Source organism: Sinocyclocheilus grahami, unplaced genomic scaffold (genome assembly GCF_001515645.1).
Source record: "Sinocyclocheilus grahami isolate Dianchi unplaced genomic scaffold, SAMN03320097.WGS_v1.1 scaffold3.1, whole genome shotgun sequence".
In the NCBI taxonomy this organism is placed as follows: Eukaryota; Metazoa; Chordata; class Actinopteri; order Cypriniformes; family Cyprinidae; genus Sinocyclocheilus; species Sinocyclocheilus grahami.
The window spans coordinates 3,017,374-3,037,229 of NW_015505182.1; the positions used below are offsets into that span (position 1 = coordinate 3,017,374).

At 35.9% G+C, this 19,856-nt stretch overlaps 1 protein-coding gene across 1 annotated transcript in view; it reads left to right on the plus strand.

The window, feature by feature from the left end:
• Positions 1-6,764: 6,764 nt before the first annotated feature.
• The window catches only part of LOC107568432 (ephrin type-B receptor 2), a 177,605-nt gene continuing 164,513 nt past the window's right edge, over positions 6,765-19,856 (plus strand). The window contains exon 1 of the mRNA XM_016254435.1: positions 6,765-6,917. Coding sequence (XP_016109921.1) covers positions 6,863-6,917 — 55 coding nt within the window. The 5' untranslated portion in view covers positions 6,765-6,862. The remainder of the gene's footprint in view (positions 6,918-19,856) is intronic.

Sequence of the window (19,856 nt, forward strand, 5' to 3'; positions counted from 1 at the left end):
TGTTGAACTTTTGGGCACAACCTTCAGCATTATCTTTTATTTATTCATTTTTTGATCTGTAATTAATCAAAATACACACCAAAAAAAAAGAAAAAAAAGGGCAACACTCGGATTGAATTTGGCTTGAAAACCTCAGGAAGCTTTGCTTTGCATTAATTTTAGACCTATATATTGTTGTTTATATATTATGCTTCTGTATTATGTTTCACAATTTACATTTGACAATAAAATACACGTGACATACATACTAATTTTGCAAAGCAAAACAAAACTTAAATTTGAATATTGCTGTCATGCTAAATTTTTGGTATTATTTTTTTTAATCATGTATTTATTTATTTTTTAATATATGGTTTTGCATAAAAATGTGCAGAGCCCACACAAAAACCAGTTTGGTGCTATTAACATGCAGTTAAACATGTTTATGCATGAGACCGTCCAAAACAACTTAAACTATATACATAAATTAGACCATTTCTTTTTCTTAATTTAAAATGTAATCCTTGGTTTGGATTTTAATGTTATAATGCGATTTTAATGTTATAATGTGATGGTTTGGGTTTAAAAAATGAGCAGGCTAAATGACTCCTCCAGAAACGGTTCTCACACACAGTAGTTTTCTCTTTGATGTCCAGTGATACTAGAGAATGGTATCAATTCACAATACACATTCTTTTCCATACGGGAAATGATCAAAATAATTTAAAACATTTCTTACTTGATATTCCAGCAGACATAAGTCAAAGTATTAAAGTCCAGTCTCCCATGGTTAGTCTAGTTTTATATCCTTTGATATTTCTCCTCAGACTGACTGGTATTTTCAAGTAAAATACTGCCAGTTCTTTATATTACAATAACAGCTTTGTTCCATGAGAGCATATACTAACAAAACGCAGATTCCAAATTCAATAACAGGGAACAGAATAACTTAATCCTGCCATTGCCCGCAAGTCTCAGGTTATTTAGACAGACACCTTATAGGTCTATATCTGCGTTCTGATATATTGTGATCCTCTAAGGCGGCCGTGATTTACTTGGTCAAATTCTGTGACCTCGCAGGGAATGGTAAAAGTGGTCTCAGCTGCCATTAATCTGAGATCCGTGCCCCATACCCTGCTACTGTCGCTTATAACAACTCATTTCATTCCATCTGTGTAGAAAATCAGCTCGTGGGCTTCTCCAAAATGTACCTTCTGCCTGTGTCCCTCTTCGCCGTGGGCTAGTGCCTCAGTTTTTGGTTATTATGCTTAACATTATTTGGATTACACTACCAGCTGTTGAGACAGGTAATCAGTTGTACTGTATATTGCTTTAAGGAATATTTCAAAATTGAGTTTGTGGCTTGGCACACAATGGCACATAAATTCAACTGTCGCTTCTTACAAACTACAACTGACAGGTCAAAAGCTTATCTATTAATAATCTGTTTCAGGGATTTTTTTTCTGTCCTCTTTTTTCCACATTTTTAGCGAGTATAATTTCTTAACGTACCAATTGCTTTAAAGTGAGTGGAGGTGATTAATCAAAGCTTGTTTTCAGGCCACATTCTCACTTTAAGGTAAATCCACTCATGAAATTGATTTAACAACAAAGCAAAAATGTGATTTGTGCGCTTTAGTTATTTTTTTTTTTAAATATCGATTTACTGAAATACCAGTGAGCAATGGATTTTACTGTTGTCTTCTGACCCACAGAGACACATTATTTAAATTATTCATCTGAAAACTAATATTTGTGGAAAATTAGAACATATAGGTAAGAAAATGAAAATAGTAATAATGTAATGCAGTTCTAGTACAGCTCTACAGTTCATAAATTAATTACATTTTTCATAATTTTTTCATTTAACCAGAATCACAGTGCTTGTCAATAGTATATAATCAATACAACCTGCATTTATAGTGACTACCCTTTTGAAACTTTCTTTCTTTTTCTTTTTAAAATTTTTCTTTATATAGGCTATATATGAAGAATTCAGATGCAAAAGCCTCTAAGTGCCATTTTAAATTTTCCTCTAAAATGAATATTTTTTTATCAGGCTCCAATGTGTAGGTTCAGTAATTTCACTTTAATGGCAATAAATAGGATCTTTTCATTGCCATTAAAGTGAAATAACTGGACATAAACATAGGAGCCTGAGAAAAATGCTCATTTTAGAACTAAATTTCAAACGGCACTTAGAGGCTTTTGCATCCGAACTCTTTATATATATATATATATATATATATATATACACACACACGCACGCACGCACACATGCACGCACGCACACACACACACACACACACACACACAAATTACTTGGTAAAGCATTCTGTATAGTGATTTGAAGATGTGTAACAGCACAGCTATGTGTAGTACAACCAGCTGAGATAAGGTAACTCTATGTCCAGACTTTTGAGAGATTTTCAAGAGTCAACTGAGCTGTAGGGAAGAATAAAAAAGCCCTACATACCAGAGAGCACAGGACTTTCTTTCTTTCTTTCTTTCTTTCTACACCAAGTCTGCTACTTTATTTTATTTTACTAAATTGCAAATGAGTTTATTTTATAAGTGAGGTAGCGAATAGAAAAGTATGAACAGGTGTCTAAATTATACACCATTATTATTCACATAACAAATTTAATACCCTCCATCTCTTGCCGGGACACTGTTTTCAATGGAATAAGTGATTGAAAAATAACATGATTCATCCATTACAAGGTTTCAAGGTTCATAATCTATTTATTTATTTTTAATCACCCGGGTGCTGAAAGGAAACCGAGTGAAGTGTGCTGACAATTTAAATTCATGCTCAAGATGTCTTGTTTGAACAAAGACACAAAGCTGCTACAATGTCTGAAAATCTGTTTGTTTTTGTTTTCATCTAAGGGACAAATTAATTTGCTTTATTATATTGTACTTCCATAAACTAGCTTACAAAATATTATATATATTAAAAAAATATATATATATATAAAAAATTATATATATAGGCTTGTATTTGAATAAAAAAAGACATTTTGCTTTCCTGTTGTACTTTTATCAGCTTATTCTGACTGACCTTTTTACACTGTATTTTAGTTGTTCTAGGCACATACACAAACGCATTGAAATATTGTTAGACACACACATTGTTAAAATTGCAAATGAGGCCTAGTGAGTTGGTCACAGCTGCCAGACACATTGTATCTCATTCTGCTCTCATTGATTTAGCTTCAGTGTGTACATATAAAACATCTGCGTCTCTTTAAAACTACGTTTCAAATGCCCATAATGCCAGACAATTTTGTTTGTACATTGAAAGATGCTTCTATTTTTTATTTTTTTTTAAACATATATTATTAAGCACAATATAAACGTGAATACTTTAGAAACAATTATATAATAAGCATATGTTTATTTTATACACTTTCTGGTATTTATGTATACCCATCGTTTCACAGTAATTTTAAAAGCCATCTTACCTTTTACTTTTTTTAATGAAGAATGTGGTAAACAGAAGAAAAAAAAACGAAGGCGACAGACTATTCCGATACCATCACAACAATTACAACAAACATAATTTTCGATTCATCTTTATAAATCATCTAAGAGTCTGTCTAAATTCACACCTCCCTGTATTCCCAATTGTCACAATTGTTCTACCGCATCCGCTGATAAGGCTGAATAGTTACGCTCTTGCATTGATTGACAGGTGGGACCGAATACAATTGCGCTTTCGGGTTGACTGGCTTGACGCTTTTATAGTCTGTCCGACGGGAATCGACTCGGGTTGATTCTTATTATTGAAATAATATTTAAAACAGCTTTGTCTTATTTATAAAGCGACGTTTCCTATGCACATTCATCCTCCAGCCGATCTCACGCGCAGCTCCCAACCACCGTCCCCCCTCGTCTGACTCATTTGGTCTCGTCCATACTCGCTTAGGATTTTAGTTGTGTTTATGGCATCGTATTCATTCAACGGAAGGTGAAAGTCTGCCGGTCTGCGCCAGCGTCTGATATCAATGGCTTTCAGGGCTCATTTTATTTGAATGTCTGGACTTTATATAATTCCTCCCCTAAGAAACCAATGATGGATATCCTTTGGATTTTATGGACACTACCCTCGGTCCTGGCTATTGAAGGTAAGATGTTTCTCCCCGTGTTTTGCGAGTCCAGCATCTTGCCGACAAACTGAGAGTTTACGGTCACGGCACGTTAGTTTTGAATGCCATCCAAGAAATAAGATACGAAACCGTTTTTCGCTAATTAACGAATGTGGAATGAGATTTTTTTAACGGTTAAATTCCCCCTGACAGGAACGTATTCATTTGATAGAGCTTGTTCTGTCAGGCAAATTCTATTCTAGTAAAATCATCACAGGTGGCTCATAAACGCATTTATTTGGCGAGCATCAGATAAATGACTTTATGAGTTGGAGAAATAATATATTTATCATAATGTAATATGCAGTAGGAACATTAAAACGGCTATTTTGTTTATCCCACGCGCGGATACGTGTGTGCGCGAGAGCCATGCACGAGATTCGCGTCCCTTCATTTCTGAGGTGAAATATTAAACCCAAACCCCTTCTATAGGTATGCTAATCTTATTTTTCTCTATTAATATTTCTTTAACTCATTCACGTGTTGTTTTAAGCTTCTGTGCAGCGGGTTATTCAGAGCTGAAATGGTGATGCTGGACTCGGCGTGTTGGACAATGAAACAGGTTTCAGTGAGCATACAATTACAACACAACCAAATACAGTCCTTTATTCTCACTTACTGAACACACTTTCAGTTTGAAGTGTCTGTGTCTAGTGAATTATGCTCAATGAATTTTAAGTAGGCATTGCTGGTATTACAGGAACCTCTTGTGGCTGTAGTTCTCAAGTTTAATGATACTTGTGTTTATTGTCATGTAATGGATGGATATAGGCATACACAAATCTGTACATTTAGGCTGGAGATTTTAAAACGAGGTCATTTTATTTATGTTTTTGGATTAAAGGTTTTATCAGATATTTAGCATGCTCAACACACAGTAAGACTAACAACAGTGTAGATAAAAAATAATAACAATAATAAAAAGAATCATAATACAAGTAACACATTTGGATACTCAGGCACAACTGTATTTTAATTAAATAAGAGCTCATTCAACAGCACTGCAGGACTGCCTTTTCTGTTGCTAATAAATCTTTCTTTAAAAAATAATAATAACGGAGCAGTATAAACCATAACTACTTACACATTATTATAACTTTTTACATTTATGTTGTACCTACTTTTCAATTCCAGATAGTTTTGAATATTCATTTTACTAATCATGTCACTTGAATAAAGAGGTAAATTTTTTTTCCCATGGACTTGCTTAAAACGTTGAAATATTTCACAGCCAAATTTAATTTAATTTGAAACGTGGCAGGCTTTTAATAATGAGTAATATGTACGGTAATTAAAAAAAAAAAAGAAATAAATAAAAATAGAAGAAGCCTGGGCCTTTAATGAAGGAATTAAAAGAACTAAAATAATTGTTCTGATTAAGCACTTATGGTCCTAAAAGTTTTTGACCTTTTTCTTTTTTGTAATGTAAATGTTGCTTTTATCACTGTCTTCATTCTACATAAAAGTATAAATGATGATTTTCTACATTGTTTTCTACTGGAAAAGAGGTTCCATATTTTGTATCGAGTGGATTTTGGCAACTATATGTATTTCACACTCACCAGAATTAACGATGGTGTGTGTATGTATACAGTGTGTGTGTGTGTGTGTACATATATGTGTAAATGTATGTATTATTAGTCATAATATTATGTCTTAATGCTTTTTTCCCCCGTCTAATTAAGATTTTTTTATTTTTCCTGTTGTGTTGCTTAATCGCAAAATCAGGAGTGATTGGTCAATACACATTCTTCGTCTGACTGTCACCCTAGTTTTTCAGCCAATGGTGTTAAAGCGTTGCGCTTACACATGAAAAATTAGAGAGTTGAAAAAGAGGTCAACGCTGCCTCGACCTTAAAAACAAAGTGATGGCAGGCAGTAGTGGAGATGGGTCTGTGAGATTTGACGTCATCTTAAAGCCTTATACAACAGCATTTATTCGCCTCGCTAAGTGTGTAAATTCTCATGTAATTTTAGATGTTTTATTTTAAACATATATTATTAAGCACAATATAAACGTGAATACTTTAGAAACAATTATATAATAAGCATATGTTTATTTTATACACTTTCTGGTATTTATGTATACCCATCGTTTCACAGTAATTTTAAAAGCCATCTTACCTTTTACTTTTTTTAATGAAGAATGTGGTAAACAGAAGAAAAAAAAACGAAGGCGACAGACTATTCCGATACCATCACAACAATTACAACAAACATAATTTTCGATTCATCTTTATAAATCATCTAAGAGTCTGTCTAAATTCACACCTCCCTGTATTCCCAATTGTCACAATTGTTCTACCGCATCCGCTGATAAGGCTGAATAGTTACGCTCTTGCATTGATTGACAGGTGGGACCGAATACAATTGCGCTTTCGGGTTGACTGGCTTGACGCTTTTATAGTCTGTCCGACGGGAATCGACTCGGGTTGATTCTTATTATTGAAATAATATTTAAAACAGCTTTGTCTTATTTATAAAGCGACGTTTCCTATGCACATTCATCCTCCAGCCGATCTCACGCGCAGCTCCCAACCACCGTCCCCCCTCGTCTGACTCATTTGGTCTCGTCCATACTCGCTTAGGATTTTAGTTGTGTTTATGGCATCGTATTCATTCAACGGAAGGTGAAAGTCTGCCGGTCTGCGCCAGCGTCTGATATCAATGGCTTTCAGGGCTCATTTTATTTGAATGTCTGGACTTTATATAATTCCTCCCCTAAGAAACCAATGATGGATATCCTTTGGATTTTATGGACACTACCCTCGGTCCTGGCTATTGAAGGTAAGATGTTTCTCCCCGTGTTTTGCGAGTCCAGCATCTTGCCGACAAACTGAGAGTTTACGGTCACGGCACGTTAGTTTTGAATGCCATCCAAGAAATAAGATACGAAACCGTTTTTCGCTAATTAACGAATGTGGAATGAGATTTTTTTAACGGTTAAATTCCCCCTGACAGGAACGTATTCATTTGATAGAGCTTGTTCTGTCAGGCAAATTCTATTCTAGTAAAATCATCACAGGTGGCTCATAAACGCATTTATTTGGCGAGCATCAGATAAATGACTTTATGAGTTGGAGAAATAATATATTTATCATAATGTAATATGCAGTAGGAACATTAAAACGGCTATTTTGTTTATCCCACGCGCGGATACGTGTGTGCGCGAGAGCCATGCACGAGATTCGCGTCCCTTCATTTCTGAGGTGAAATATTAAACCCAAACCCCTTCTATAGGTATGCTAATCTTATTTTTCTCTATTAATATTTCTTTAACTCATTCACGTGTTGTTTTAAGCTTCTGTGCAGCGGGTTATTCAGAGCTGAAATGGTGATGCTGGACTCGGCGTGTTGGACAATGAAACAGGTTTCAGTGAGCATACAATTACAACACAACCAAATACAGTCCTTTATTCTCACTTACTGAACACACTTTCAGTTTGAAGTGTCTGTGTCTAGTGAATTATGCTCAATGAATTTTAAGTAGGCATTGCTGGTATTACAGGAACCTCTTGTGGCTGTAGTTCTCAAGTTTAATGATACTTGTGTTTATTGTCATGTAATGGATGGATATAGGCATACACAAATCTGTACATTTAGGCTGGAGATTTTAAAACGAGGTCATTTTATTTATGTTTTTGGATTAAAGGTTTTATCAGATATTTAGCATGCTCAACACACAGTAAGACTAACAACAGTGTAGATAAAAAATAATAACAATAATAAAAAGAATCATAATACAAGTAACACATTTGGATACTCAGGCACAACTGTATTTTAATTAAATAAGAGCTCATTCAACAGCACTGCAGGACTGCCTTTTCTGTTGCTAATAAATCTTTCTTTAAAAAATAATAATAACGGAGCAGTATAAACCATAACTACTTACACATTATTATAACTTTTTACATTTATGTTGTACCTACTTTTCAATTCCAGATAGTTTTGAATATTCATTTTACTAATCATGTCACTTGAATAAAGAGGTACATTTTTTTTCCCATGGACTTGCTTAAAACGTTGAAATATTTCACAGCCAAATTTAATTTAATTTGAAACGTGGCAGGCTTTTAATAATGAGTAATATGTACAGTAATTCAAAAAAAAAAATAAAATAAAAAAATAGAAGAAGCCTGGGCCTTTAATGAAGGAATTAAAAGAACTAAAATAATTGTTCTGATTAAGCACTTATGGTCCTAAAAGTTTTTGACCTTTTTCTTTTTTGTAATGTAAATGTTGCTTTTATCACTGTCTTCATTCTACATACAAGTATAAATTATGATTTTCTACATTGTTTTCTACTGGAAAAGAGGTTCCATATTTTGTATCGAGTGGATTTTGGCAACTATATGTATTTCACACTCACCAGAATTAACGATGGTGTGTGTATGTATACAGTGTGTGTGTGTGTGTGTGTGTACATATATGTGTAAATGTATGTATTATTAGTCATAATATTATGTCTTAATGCTTTTTTCCCCCGTCTAATTAAGATTTTTTTATTTTTCCTTTTGTGTTGCTTAATCGCAAAATCAGGAGTGATTGGTCAATACACATTCTTCGTCTGACTGTCACCCTAGTTTTTCAGCCAATGGTGTTAAAGCGTTGCGCTTACACATGAAAAATTAGAGAGTTGAAAAAGAGGTCAACGCTGCCTCGACCTTAAAAACAAAGTGATGGCAGGCAGTAGTGGAGATGGGTCTGTGAGATTTGACGTCATCTTAAAGCCTTATACAACAGCATTTATTCGCCTCGCTAAGTGTGTAAATTCTCATGTAATTTTAGATGTTTTATTTCAGTTGTGATGTGGTAACTCAAATGCATTTTTGCTGCAAGTTCTCTTGTGTTTAATGTACTTGTCTGTGTGAAATATCATAATTAAAACAGGTTGCATGGCCATCGTAGTGACACTCAAGATATAAGATTCTATTGCTCTTGCGTTTGCGGCTGCTTTAGTATTAGAATAAAGTGCATCAAGTGCTTTTTTTCAAGCCCAAGCGGGAATTGCATTCGTGAATTTAGACAGATTTGTCCCAATAGGTGACCATAAAATATGGAGCAGCTCTTCATTGTGTTTTTACATCAAATGATGCTGCCAGTCTTAGGGACTTTGAAGTTTTCCTCAGTGGCTATTTTTTTTTAATGTCCGCTTGCATTATGCAGATGTTTGAAGTTACAGTGTAATTTAGCATTAGTTCTTGTGCCTGTGGCATCTTCAGTGATTATTAAAAAATGTATTTTGTGTCATTTTTCTATTTCAAAGTTGTCTGATTTTGCCTTTCCCCCCCTTTTTTTCTGTTCTGCTTTGCGTCTCAGTTGCTTCAGTGTAATGACACAATGTTATGTATAGGATTTTAAACGAATACATTTAGAAAATGAATGTTTACTATATCCGCTGGATTTGCATTATGTGATTTACAATCACAATTAAATGCTTGATGGTTTTAAAATGCTATTAAGCAGGTTATCTGTAGGGCCGCGGTTGAGCTGCATTTTGTTTTTACGACGTCACAGTTGGCATCTATTGTAAGTAGGACACCAGTCGTACAAAAGATTCCTCACTATTTCAATATTCCCAGCATGCATTCCATTTTGCTGTCATAATGTCATGATACAATGTGACTTCTCTCTCATCTTGAGACGTCCCATATGCAGCTGCGTCTGTTCCCATACTGTATACAAATATCTGAATGCTGATTATATATTAACGTGCTCTCCAACATGAGGAAAATGTTTAGACATTTGTCTTTAGTAAGTTTGCACATAATCTACAACCTTGTTTTGTTCAAGAGTAAAAATAGCTTGTACAGCTGGTTTTAATAAGGGCCTTGATGATAATCTAGTATCACAATACTATTTTCATGACTTGTGTATATGAATATTTTCCATTTATTTTAGTTTCTGCTTTTTGTAATTTATTGGTCAGTTTATCATTGTAAAGCTATCAAAATATTTAATTTGAATTTCATTTGATTCGGAAGTTACACAAATACTGCTGTTTCTCCGATTTAGTTTTTTTTTTTGCTCAGCATTTTGTGCTAGTCAGGGCAAAGTTTGTTTCAGCTAAGCTTTTCACAATCTATTTCCATAACACTCTAAACAACAGAGGGAGGGATAATTCAAGCTATTGTTTGTTAACATTTTAGCCCTCATATCAACACTTCCACTTTGAAATGCCTGCCAAGTTTGAATAATCTGCTTTCAAATGTAAATGCGTCTTGTCCGTTTCTAGCTATACAGCGAGTGTGGGCCACTGCAGCGTAAGTCGACACATAGCATTACAGTTTTTCGGGCGAGTAACAAAAGGCAGAGCGTGGGGTGGAGAGGTGGTGATAGAGGTTCAGAAACAGGATTAGATAGAAGGTATAGCGAGCGGCTGCTCTCAATCCTGTGTTTTCTCAGTCCGCTGAATGAGCAGATGCAGGGAGCCCGTCTGTACGCCAGCCTCCACAGTGGCGTTCACAAAGAATCCGCCTCCATTCAGTGTCTAATCCATGCTGCCCAGGGCCCGGCTATTGTCACTTTGCATGCAAAATTTCAATTAGTGCTGGTACCAGTTGTTTCTCAAGTGAGACGGGTGTCACGTTTCGATGGAACGGCCGAGGGCTACCTTGACCATGCAGAAAGTCTGGAATAGCAGAGAGACTCATGGGAAATGGGCTTTTTTTGTTGTTGCAGAAATCCAGCAGCTTTGGACACAGCATGCTATCTTTGACAGTGTTGGACTTGGAGGTTTTTGTTTCATGAGTGTGTCACTTCTGCGCTTGCTGTGTATTTTAAGCAGGTTCTTGTGTTTGGCAACTGCCTATGCACTCAGCAATTTAAGGAATTCACAATCTGTTGACAGTCACCCTATCAAAGAAGTTAACTTTTGTTTAAGTCGAGTCAGTCTATTTAATAAAACATGCCGGTTAGAGTTAAACTTGTCTTGCTATGTAATTATGACTGGCAATTTAGCAGAAATTGAAAAATCATTTTAGTAATGACTGCCGAACTTATTTTGCTCATTACTCCCCTCTTCAGAATTTGACCATATCGGTGTGATCCACATGCGCTAAATCTCACACTATCTAATTATTTTCCTGTAATATAGGCTTACTTTGGTCTGGTCCAGGCAGTTTCCTGCTAGTGTGTTGAGTGTGACTCTGATGCTCACTGGAAACTCCCTTTATACTCCCTATAGAGGTGGATCAGAGGCACTCTCTACTAGGCCTGGGCGATAAAACGGTATCAGTATTTATCGACGGTTCACCCTCTTCGATAACGATAGAAAAAATATTCAATATAGGCATGTGCTATGAGTGACGCAGACCGCACACACAAACACGAACACATGCTGAATTGAGTGCTGTGCCTGCCTGTGATGAGGAGATTGTGAATAAAAAAAAAGAATATCAGTCGAATTTAAAATAAACATTTGCATTTGAATGCAAAAATAGTACAATTCAATGTTAGGTGTGTGTCTGGGAGTGTCATTAGTGGAGCGCGAGATGCAGTCATGATGATGTAAGTGACGTTGTTGCATTTTAATGTTTTATAAGTAGCCCACAAGACGCGCAGTTGCTCAGTTATTCATTCAAAATATTAGAGAAATATAGTAGCTCAAAGCGCATTTTTTAGACGGACAAATATAACTGCTGCTCTCACGTCTCACAAGAGAGATGTATAGAAAGCCATGCAAAGTTAAAACGGTTTAAACTTTTAGAAAACGCATCACGAATTTGTGGAGGTTTATTCCGTTTCACTGCATCTCATATGTTTTTAAAGGCAATCTGTGTGATGGGCGATTCGGCTCTTTGTATTAAGCAATGCATAAATACATGTTGCGGTTCTGTTCATAATTGTTTATGCAATTTACGAAATTATGTTTGATTTATATGAGTTAATTTAGACGTAATGCACATTTTTCTTTTTATAGACAGTTATTTCCTTTGCGTTGGCAATTTAATGTGCTGCATTATTTTGCTCATTGCGCCCTCCTGTGGCTTCGGGAGACAAGCCAAAAGTTTCCTTCAGACCTATTTAATCTGCATATAAAACATTAGAAATTAGATATTTGTTTAATTTTTATTTTGTGTTTGACTGTTTAAACAAAAAATATTTGTTGTTTGTCTCAATAAATTGGGTTGATTTAAAAATACAGGGGTTAAATTTAAACGTTTTATTCTATTGCTGCTCTTTGTTTTAAAAAAGGTTATAAAAAATTTCAATAATTATCGATACCGAATGATATGAAACATTATATCGTTGATACATTTTTTAGCTATATATTAGCAGCCCTACTCTCTACCACATTCCTCCCTTCTGGATGAGTCAGAAAAGTGATGTCACTCCTTCCAATGAAAGGGTCACACACCTCCAGTGGTGTAGAAATATATATCCCTTCAAACCTCAGACTACAACTTTTCATTTTAAATGTTGCAATCAATACTTTATAAGTATTTTTGTTGTTGTTAGTTTATGTTGTTAACTGTTATTAATTAATGTTAACAAATAGAACCTTTTTGTAAAGTGTTACCTCCATTTTTCATGTTTTACTGAATATGACATTATTTTTCTTTGCATTCTAGTTTGTTTTTTGACAGTAGATTGATAACTTCCTCTTGGTTCCTCTGACTACCCACCCTAATTGACAAATAGAAATTAAAATGTATTCTCTAACCTTATTTTATATTTATTTTTTTATTACTTTTCTTTAACCTTATTATTTTACTTCAGATCTAACCTGTCATATTACAATTGCAAAATATGATGACAATCATATTAGGGTTGTGACGGTGAGGAAATTTTCCCACCGGTTAATCGACGTGTGACAACACCGGTAATACCGGTATCACCGTGGGGGCGGGGCGTTCCCTCTTTTCCTCGCTTTCCTTCACTTTTAAATAGCTTGTAAAAGCGGTGTGCCCATTTTACTTTAACTTTCAAATAGCGGCAATTCGGCATAAAGCAATTGTTTGTTTTTAGTTCGTTTGAATTTTCCTTCTTTTCCTCGCTTTCCGTAGAACGTTTATTAGCAAAACAAATGTCAAATAAAATAAATAAGTGACACAGTTTAAATAAAATAAAAATCAGCGAACAATGTAGAACCAATAAGAAACAAATGTTTTAAAAAAATCACCTTAGATAAACAGCAAAAGTCAACAGGCTTTTAAAAATCCAAAATATTGCCAGACGCTTCTGCATCTCGTTTCGAAACTAAATCATCCGCGATCGTCTTGTCTGTCTCACCCCACTCTTCTTGTCAGTCAGCTCGACTCACTCTCCTCACTGGAGAAATGAAATCTGATCTGTGATGCGACTGTCCTTCGGCACACTGCATTGAACAGCCGTGTTCAGTTTTTAATTGTAGTGTCTGTCCTTTTACTGAACTAAATAATTTTTATTACTATAAAAAATCAAAACGACGGTGGGGGTTGGTGACGCGGTGGGCAAGTGACGTAACCGGTGTTGCAGCACCGTCTATCGCGGCAAGCCTAAATCATATATGAGTATTGAAATGTAAGATAATGGCCAGGTATCAGATATTTTGCATTTAAATTCACATTTGAAAGTGGCCCAAATTGGTTTTTCCCCACACATGTACAATAACCAATTGGTGCCAGATGTCAGAGGGGAAAAATGAATTGATTGATATTGTGTTTCTTCCTTTAATGCTCATTTAAAAATGTCTAGCTTGTACTAATCTAAACAATGTCTGAAACTTTGTATTAGAAACACTTCCTGTGTTTATTTCCCTCTTTATGATGAATTGCTTGTTGTCTCAGAGTCGCTTTGGATAAAAGCGTCTGCTAAATAAATAAATGTAAATGCTCATAAGTCGAATGGTTCAGGCTTCTGTGAAGTATTGCAGCATGACTCAAGATTTGTTTTAAAACTTTAAGAGTTGATTATGTTTAATGACTTTTAATTTGACTTTGTGCTCTCTGTGCTCATTGGTATTGTATCTGGCTACTGCTTTTGTTGGGATTTAAAAAAAAAACTTTTTTCTTGTCCTTGGTAATTTTACAGTTTTGCAAATTGCAATGAACATATTTGCTCTAAACAAACTTTAATTACAATTGTAATGTGTGCGGAAAAACATGAATGCAGCTGTTGACAATCAATTAAAATCGCTTTTTGTTTCACATTATGTTCTGTACATATACTTAGCTATTTCTGTGCTTATTTACACATTATCTCAAAGATGGAGAACCGTATCATGGCAGTTTGACCATTACCTGAGCTTGGCTGACTTTAATGTTAGTGTAGAGAGGACAAATGAGGGTCTGTATGCTACAAAATATGAAGGTCATGTGGGATTTTCTAAAACAGCTGAATGATCGCTGTGTTTTTCTACCTTGAGGTGATAATTGTTTCAATCTGCAGTACAAGACGAGACTCAGGCTGTGGTTCAGTACAGAGCTAGAGAGACTTTACATAGAACATATTTTAATCACTGCATACTTGGATCATTTAATCTATGTTCATGCATAGATTAATGCATCCTAATCAATCTATTTATTCACGTCTAAGTGCTTACTGGTGGATCAGAATGGCTCTTTCTCATTCCCATTGGCCATTTTTGCGAGAACGTTTATCTTTACTGTAACCAGATGCAGAGCAAACTGCCTCCTGCAATTTACTAAGCATTCTGCAAAACACATTCAAAATGAAATATGCAGGCAGTCCTTTACTCCTTAGAGCTGTGAGCAATGCGATTACTCATTCATATGTGAGCTTCCATTGTTCATTCTATGTTTGTGTAGCCATAATAATACGCCCAGTTAAAAGGTGGTCTTGGGGGATAAACATCCGTCATACACGTCATACTGCAAGTGATCCTAGACCTCAAGCATGTTGTAACACCACCAGGAGTGTGTTGGATGTCACATTTATGATGTTGGAGTATTGATTTTTGTTCAGTTCATATAGACCCCATAATGTGATTTTTACTGTACATTAGGCTTGTGGCACTGGGAGTAGTTTAGCTAATTAAGTTTCAGTTGGCTGGTTGTCTTAAGGGTCTAATTAAAGGAGCATAATTGCATAAAATCAGACCTCGTCTTGTGCAAGCAAAGCCACTTTAACCACTGTTACAGGACCATTAGTATTTTTGGGACTCAAAAAAAGTTGAACAAATTTAGTATCAACATCAATCACTTTTTAATAACATTTGTGATAGTTGCAATCCTATGCACTTGATACTGGAATATTCGATCAGTGTCACATTCACGCAAGTAGCGAATTATAAAATGAGGGTGAGAGAACACACAAACAAGCAAATGAATCATCCTGCCTTCACCTGTGATGAAATGCAAATGATACTTGGTTGATGTCATTAGTACTAACTTTTCTATTGATGTTAAAGGCATAATACACATAAATATAAAAGTTCAACATTTACTCACCCTCATGTCGTGTTAAACCTTTATGACTTTCTTTCCAAACAGTAAAAGTCAATAGTGTTCAGTTTTATTTTTACCAAATTCTGTTTTCCATTAATTTTCTGGATTCCATTTGAATGGTTTCATTAAATATGAATAATCTCAAGCATTTCTAATTAATTGATTTTATTTAAAAAATAATGAATTATTATTTTATTTATGTCTTTTTCCCCCTGAAATACTATGTTGTGTATTTAAATTTTTCTGCTAAATAAATTCAGGTAATTTTTTTTTTTGGTAAATATTCCTTATTTTATTTTTTATATTATTTTGACAGGTTGTTGTGAAGACCTTTAGGTTTGTATTTGTATATGAATGACCTATATGTACTGACCTACTTTTGATGTATCCATACAAAATTTGGCAAATTCTGTGACATTCAACGTTATACAGTAAATTAAATTTTTTATGTCTGTATTCTGTGATTCCGTCCGCGTTTTCTGCATCGCGGAAATCATAGGGCCCTAGAAAAAGTGTTAGAGGTATGGAATGACATGAGGGTGAGTAAATGATGACACTTTTCATTTTTGGGGGAATTGTTCATTTAAGAACAATCTTCCTGAGCTAAAGATAGTGACAGTTGTGTGTTCTTGCAGTAGGTCAGACCTTGTTCGCACACACTATTAAACATCTGCCTTCCATCAAGGTGTTCGACAAACACAATTCCTCTGAACTAGCACAGTGCTGCTCTGTGTCTCCCAGAGTACAGTCTGTCTTCAGAGATAAAGGCAGGCTGATTGCATCCTCATCTGCATCACAAAGGGAAGCCGCATTCACCTGAACTGCTGCACACACTTGACGTCTCCTGGCATTTCCGCCGCTGCATCGTCTCTGCCAGGCTTTGACTGCATACATCCTCTCTCTCAGGCTGGGGGGCTGACGGCTTGACTTTTACTGGCTCCTTGGGGATGTGACCCATGGTTCCGTTATAACTGAGCCTGATGTTATTGCTTTCATCCTTGTCAATGGCAAACGCAGCAACGGTCTCGGACCTCTGTGACGCTGACTCTTCCATTGCACAGGGCTGGGTCACAACATGCACTCACAAACAGAAAGCTTCCTCATCCCAGAAGTGAGTGCAAGGGTCTCTGTTAGCCACAGGATGCCTTTCTGTTTTTTCATTGCGTTTAGACTCCCGAATGCTGTGATGGATGCCTTGCAGTCTTTGTCCCTCAGAGGACTGTACTTGTTGAGAGGCGAATTTCTGCTATTTTTGTAATTAAACAAACTGTGAATTCTCTGCATTCCAGGCAATCGAACTGTAGGCAGGGGAATAAGCAGCCAAGTTGGGTTAATTTGCTTAAGTATAAACATTCATTGATTGCTACCGCAGTATTTTGCCTTGATGCCTTTTCCTTCCACACTAGTGCTGAATTACACTTCTCACTTTGTTGTTTTCCGCAAGAATCAGACTGGTTTGGCAGTGCAATGTGAGCTGGAACAAACGCAGTTTTGGACTATGTGTCAGCCTCCTCCTTACAGGATTAACACCCGGACTCCATTCCCAGGCCACCTGTGACTTTTTCATGGCTAATCTAAGCTTGCATGCTACGGCCCCTCTGATGACAGAATTATGTTGAAATAATATGTATGGGGTCCAATTGCCACTTTCCTGTTTCGCTTAATAAAGTACGATTTGAAATTAAATACAGCTATTTGATTTCCCTTCGATTGTGTTTAGAAATGCTACACTAGTGGATGCCCAGGCTGTTTTTGACAGGCCGAGCTAATCAAAATTACCTGTTGCTGAAAGGCGAAGTGCGCCACAGAGAAAAAGTGTTACCATGGAGCTATTTGTTTGCATATAATTGCATTAGCTTGGCACCGAGGGAATTAGCAGAGATAATTGAGCGATTTGGCCCATAGCTGTGACTTGACTGCACTCGGAAAGAGCGGGCAGGGTAATCCTCTGTTGTATTCCTATTAATTCATAAGTAATATGAACCCTTCAGAAAGTCTGTGATCCTTTGTTTTTCTGACTTGAAGTCGAGATCACAGCATCATAATATATGGCACAATTAAATGTTTATGAATTGTTGAATGTTTAATTAATTGTATATAATTGTATGTTTCCTTACAGCAATTACATTGGTAAACCTCACATCGGCCACTAGAAAATAATAGAATGCAATAAATTCCAAGCTGGAATTGAAGGTGAGGGGATCAAGAAGTTTTAAGCCAGGGCCACGGGTCACAGCAACAGAAGGCTAATGTTATGTTGTATTATGGGTTAAGCAGCTGCAGTCCAATTAGTTGAGACTGACCCATGTTGGACTGCCTTAACTTTTCTCTGAATTATCTCCGTTAAGCACCATGGTTGGGTTGAGCTTAGCAAGGGGCAGCAGGTGGGTGTGATGGTCTATACAATTAGTGAGGCTTTAAGGCTTCTTTTTTTTCAATAAATGTGTCTAGTAGGGATGTCAATTTTCGATCATTTCCATGATCGATCGTCGTTTAAATTAACGATCAATTAATCGATTAATCGTTAACCTTAATGCTGCAAAATGTGTCTATGCAGCCCGGCATGACAGGATGTGCAAAAGTTACTCGGCTTTCTCACCTGATTTAAAGGGGATTTAGTCTGAATAAAATGCTAGTAGCAGGATTGTAAAATGAATAGATGTGATTATGATCATTTGATAAAATGAAGAGAGCTCGTTTGAGATAATTTTACTTTGTTGACTGTTTCCTATCCCGACACGGAGACCGCTGAATGCGCCTCTTTAAATGGTTTCGTGGTGCTCGTTGTTGTATTTTAAAACACAATTGCAATGTTTTCAACTGACATTATGGCATTTCAAATAAAATGATCCCAAACGTAGCTGTGGCGTGTGTGGCTGTGTTGCGCAGTCAGTAAACCGCTTCCATCAGCGCTGCTGCAGCAAAACACACTGTTGCTAACATGAAACATTATCATGTGAGTATTATGACCAGTACTTCATTTGATCCTACTGGATCCTGTTCCAGAAAATGCCAGATTTAGAATTTTTGCGTTGCGATAGGCCTATTTGTTTTTAAAAATCCGGCATTTACAGTGCATTAGTGGACCGGTATACTATGGTCTATTTAAACTGACCAGTGTAACCTTTTATATGTTTGGTTGACTGTATTTTATTTTGATAATGAACAGACTTTCAGAGTAAGTTTGAATTGCTAGAATATGTGGGGCGTGTGCACGTGAGGTGCTGGCACGATCGAACAGCTGAAACATAAAAAAACTTGTTTAAGGAGCGCCGCGCCACACTTCTGTTTTAAATCTGTTAGCTTAATTATTTAAGCCAGATATATTTCGCTTTTTTTTTTTTTATGAAAACATTTTTTTTTTTTAACAATTTTTATTTAGGCCTATTGCTTACATAGGCTATACATTTTCCTTAAAGCATCCCATTTTGTCCCAGGGCTTGAAAACTTGTGCCTAGGCTAGTTAGATCCATGCAGAAACTTGTGAACGATGCTCTTATTGTGGCATCACCGTTTAGTAACACCATTGAATGCTCCGGGAAAACGTGTTGTCAAGTGTCAGTCACGGCGCCTTTTAATTGCTGTTTTGAATCCAGTAATTATTTATTTACAAATTATAAGCTCTGATTATGACAAGTGTGGTATAAAAGCTTTGTTTATTAGAGGAATAATTGGTTAGCTGGAAAATGTTACATTGCTACCATGCTTTTGGATGCCGTTCGAGCCCATATAGTCTACATTCACGCGGCTTTGTTCTGGTTTGCCGGTTGGTCACGAATTTCCACAAATTAAAAAATATTTAGGCACTGTTTCTTTTCCTAAATCCTCACCGTCTAACCCTCTAATTTCGCAGGTTTATTTTATTGTCATTCACTTTTTATCACTGTTTTCGCATCTAAGGGAAATGAAAGATTTCATGGCCATGAATTAAGAATTCGTTCGATTTATTAATTTGTTCCCTCATTTTAGTTAAATCATGGGTTATTTAAGGAACAAAATTAATGAAACATGGACAGTGGCCACAAATGAATAAGTCGTAGGAACGAATTAACAAGTTGTAGGAATGAATAGACCAATTTAGAGTAGACGTCACCGTTACGTCACTTGCATCTGCCCGCGCATAGTGGTTTCAGAAAAACACTGGGAACAAGTGGAGGTAAATGGGTAAAATCCATGGAATAAAAGAAAAAAATATTTTTGTGCCTTTTAATGTCAAGGTCGGAATGCAAATAATTTTTATAGAATACTGTCGTCATTTGAAGCTAAATGCAGACGTTTAAATGGACATACTATGGATGAAAACTGCTATGATTACTCTACTTTTAAAGCATAAATT